The sequence below is a fragment of the Lactuca serriola genome, chromosome 6, assembly GCF_051521515.1.
Source record: "Lactuca serriola cultivar US96UC23 chromosome 6, Lser_US96UC23_V15, whole genome shotgun sequence".
NCBI lineage: Eukaryota > Viridiplantae > Streptophyta > Magnoliopsida > Asterales > Asteraceae > Lactuca > Lactuca serriola.
In genome coordinates this window covers 9,082,212-9,084,679 of record NC_136413.1, presented here as the reverse complement: position 1 = coordinate 9,084,679, position 2,468 = coordinate 9,082,212, and the positions used below count along the sequence as shown (strand labels likewise).

The window sequence follows — 2,468 nt, the reverse complement described above, 5'->3', positions numbered from 1 at the left end:
ATGATTTTTCTTATGTTGAAACTATTTGTTAGGCCTTTTCGCCTTTGTTGGAACTATTTTGTTAGGTCTTTTTGCCTTTGTTGGAACTATTTTTTTTATTATTTTGCTAGTTGAAATATGGTTTATCTAATGTTTTTTTTGCTACTTGAAATATGATTAATGTAAGGTTTATTTGCTACTTGAAATATGGATTATGTAATGTTTTATCGCTACTTGAAATATGGTTAATGTAATGTTTTTTAAAGTTATACTTTGTTGATTTTAGGTTCATAATGGATCACAATCAAAAGTTACTTCTCGTAATTCTTATGTACCTATACATCCGTTATTTTTGGAAGAGGGGTGTGAAACGATTGCGGGATAATGATTTGGAAATGACTCTTTAGTACGACTGTGTGCTCATTTAGAGCAAATTACTCATTAAAGGACAACAAACATGTATCGGTTGAGGAAAAGATGGCTATGTTTTTGAAGATGATCGAACATAATCAACGTTACGTGATTCTCAAGCAGAGAATTCAACACTCGAAGCAAACAATTCATAAATTTTTTATGAAGTGTTGGAAAAAATGATGCTTTTCGCACAAGATGTTATAGTACCAACTTCTTTTAATCCGAATCCAAACATTCTAGGACATAATAGGAGGCTACGACGGGTTTTCAAAGGGGTGGTTGGTGCACTTGATGACACTTTGATACATGTTGTTTTCCCTGGTAAGAAACAAGACTTATATAGAAGCGGGGGAAAGGGAGATTGCTACCAAAACGTATTGGCAATTTGTGACTTCAATATGATTTTTACATTTGTTATGGCCGGGTGGGAAGGGGTAGCGCATGACTCTAGAATATTATCAGAAGCAGTAGCCGATCCACAAGCATCATTCCCGTTTCCACCACCAGGTAAGTTTTTGTTTTTTTAAATATTTTTATCTTAGTTTAAAAATTGATTGGTGTTTTGCATTTTTTACAGACAAATATTATCTTTGTGATGCCGCATATGCACACACTCGAGGATTTATGGCCCCTTATCGTAATGTAAGTTATTGGCTAGGAGATTTTCGTCAAAGATGTACATTAACAAATAAAGAAAAATTTAACCATGGACATACAAAACTTAGGAATGTCATTGAGCGTGTTTTTGGTGTTTTGAAAGCACGGTTCCATATATTGAAGAGGATGGCACCATTCCCGTTTGTTACACAAAGAAACATTTCCATGGCATGTTTCGCACTTCATAATTTTATAAGGAGAGAAGGACCGGAAGATGAGTATTTCATACGATACGATGAACCTAATGTCTCGTTTCGAAATAACAATGTGGCCGTTGATGATGATGAAGACGGAATTCCAACATATGGTACTGCAGCAGACCGTGAATATATAACTCAGTTACGATATGAAATTGCTGAGCAATTGATGCACAATATAGATTGAATTCTTTTAAATGAAATTGTTATTGTAAAACCAATTTTTTTTTATTGTATGACTAATTTAGTTGCATGAATTTTATTTTCAGTGTTTTATGACTATTATTATTAAAATTTTGGAGTTGAAAAGTCATTTTAAGTTTCTAAAATAATTTTATATAAAATTCAGTTTATTTTAGCAGCCTGTAGACATTAAAAAAACAAACAGTCTTCTTATTACAAACTGTCGACGTTAGGTCCACCTCTTCTGTTGCAGAGGCTTGTAGATGTGGTTCGTAGACTGCAAACATTTTGGCTTCAGAAAAACAAACAACGCCTTAGTCTTATTTCAGTTTTCCAGTAGAAGTTAATTGCATTAAAGTAAGATTTACATTTCCCTTCCTTATAGTTATAGTTAGCAATTAATTCCATTTTTTTATAAATTGTAACTTGCATTTGATTAATAGAAAGGCAAAGAAAATTGTTCCAAATGGTTGTTTATTGTTCTTGTTTTATCAAGAGATTAGCCATCTCAAAAAAGACTATCAGTTTTTGTTGCCCAAAACGATTTGTTTGTTTTCATCCTCAGAAATCGATTTGTTTGTGTTCATCCTTAAAAATAGTAAATCTAAAATCGATTTCCATTTCTAGAACCAAGAACAAACCCGTGTTTCTAGGGACAAATGCGTGTTCTTGACTTCGTGTTAATGAGTGTGTGTACTGTAACATCCTGTTTTGAATCGTCCGTGATTAAGGTTCGTGGGCTGCAACCCAGGCATGAGGAAGCCTCGGGGTTGCGACGAGTTGCTAGAAGCGTAGGGCATCTCGTCACATTTCTGTGGATATGAGGTTCATTGGAAATGGAGTTATATCGAGGAAGCTATGGAAGTTTGGAGTTTTGGTAGGATAAGTACCTTATTAGAGAAATGTGGCAGTTGAGTACACTGGGCGTACATGTGTGTACGCTTAGCGTACTCATGTGTGTGACTTTTAAGCGGAGCCACCTAGTACGTTGGGCGTACTAGGCACATAATGAAAACCCTGAATGAGGGGTGTCCCTAT

General features: G+C 34.8%; 1 protein-coding gene across 1 annotated transcript; it reads left to right on the top strand.

The window, feature by feature from the left end:
- Window positions 1–569: 569 nt before the first annotated feature.
- Window positions 570–1,434, top strand: LOC145059493 (uncharacterized). The gene is made up of 2 exons (XM_079007340.1): window positions 570–900; window positions 971–1,434. Exons 1-2 carry the CDS (start codon window positions 570–572, stop codon window positions 1,432–1,434), a joined length of 795 nt encoding a protein of 264 aa, XP_078863466.1.
- Window positions 1,435–2,468: the final 1,034 nt, after the last annotated feature.

Excerpts from the sequence above, each read along its gene's own strand:
- LOC145059493 (XM_079007340.1), top strand. The coding sequence starts at position 570 with ATGATGCTTTTCGCACAAGATGTTATAGTACCAACTTCTTTTAATCCG. Across the intron at positions 901-970 it reads ATTCCCGTTTCCACCACCAG|ACAAATATTATCTTTGTGAT; the intron begins GTAAGTTTTTGT and ends CATTTTTTACAG.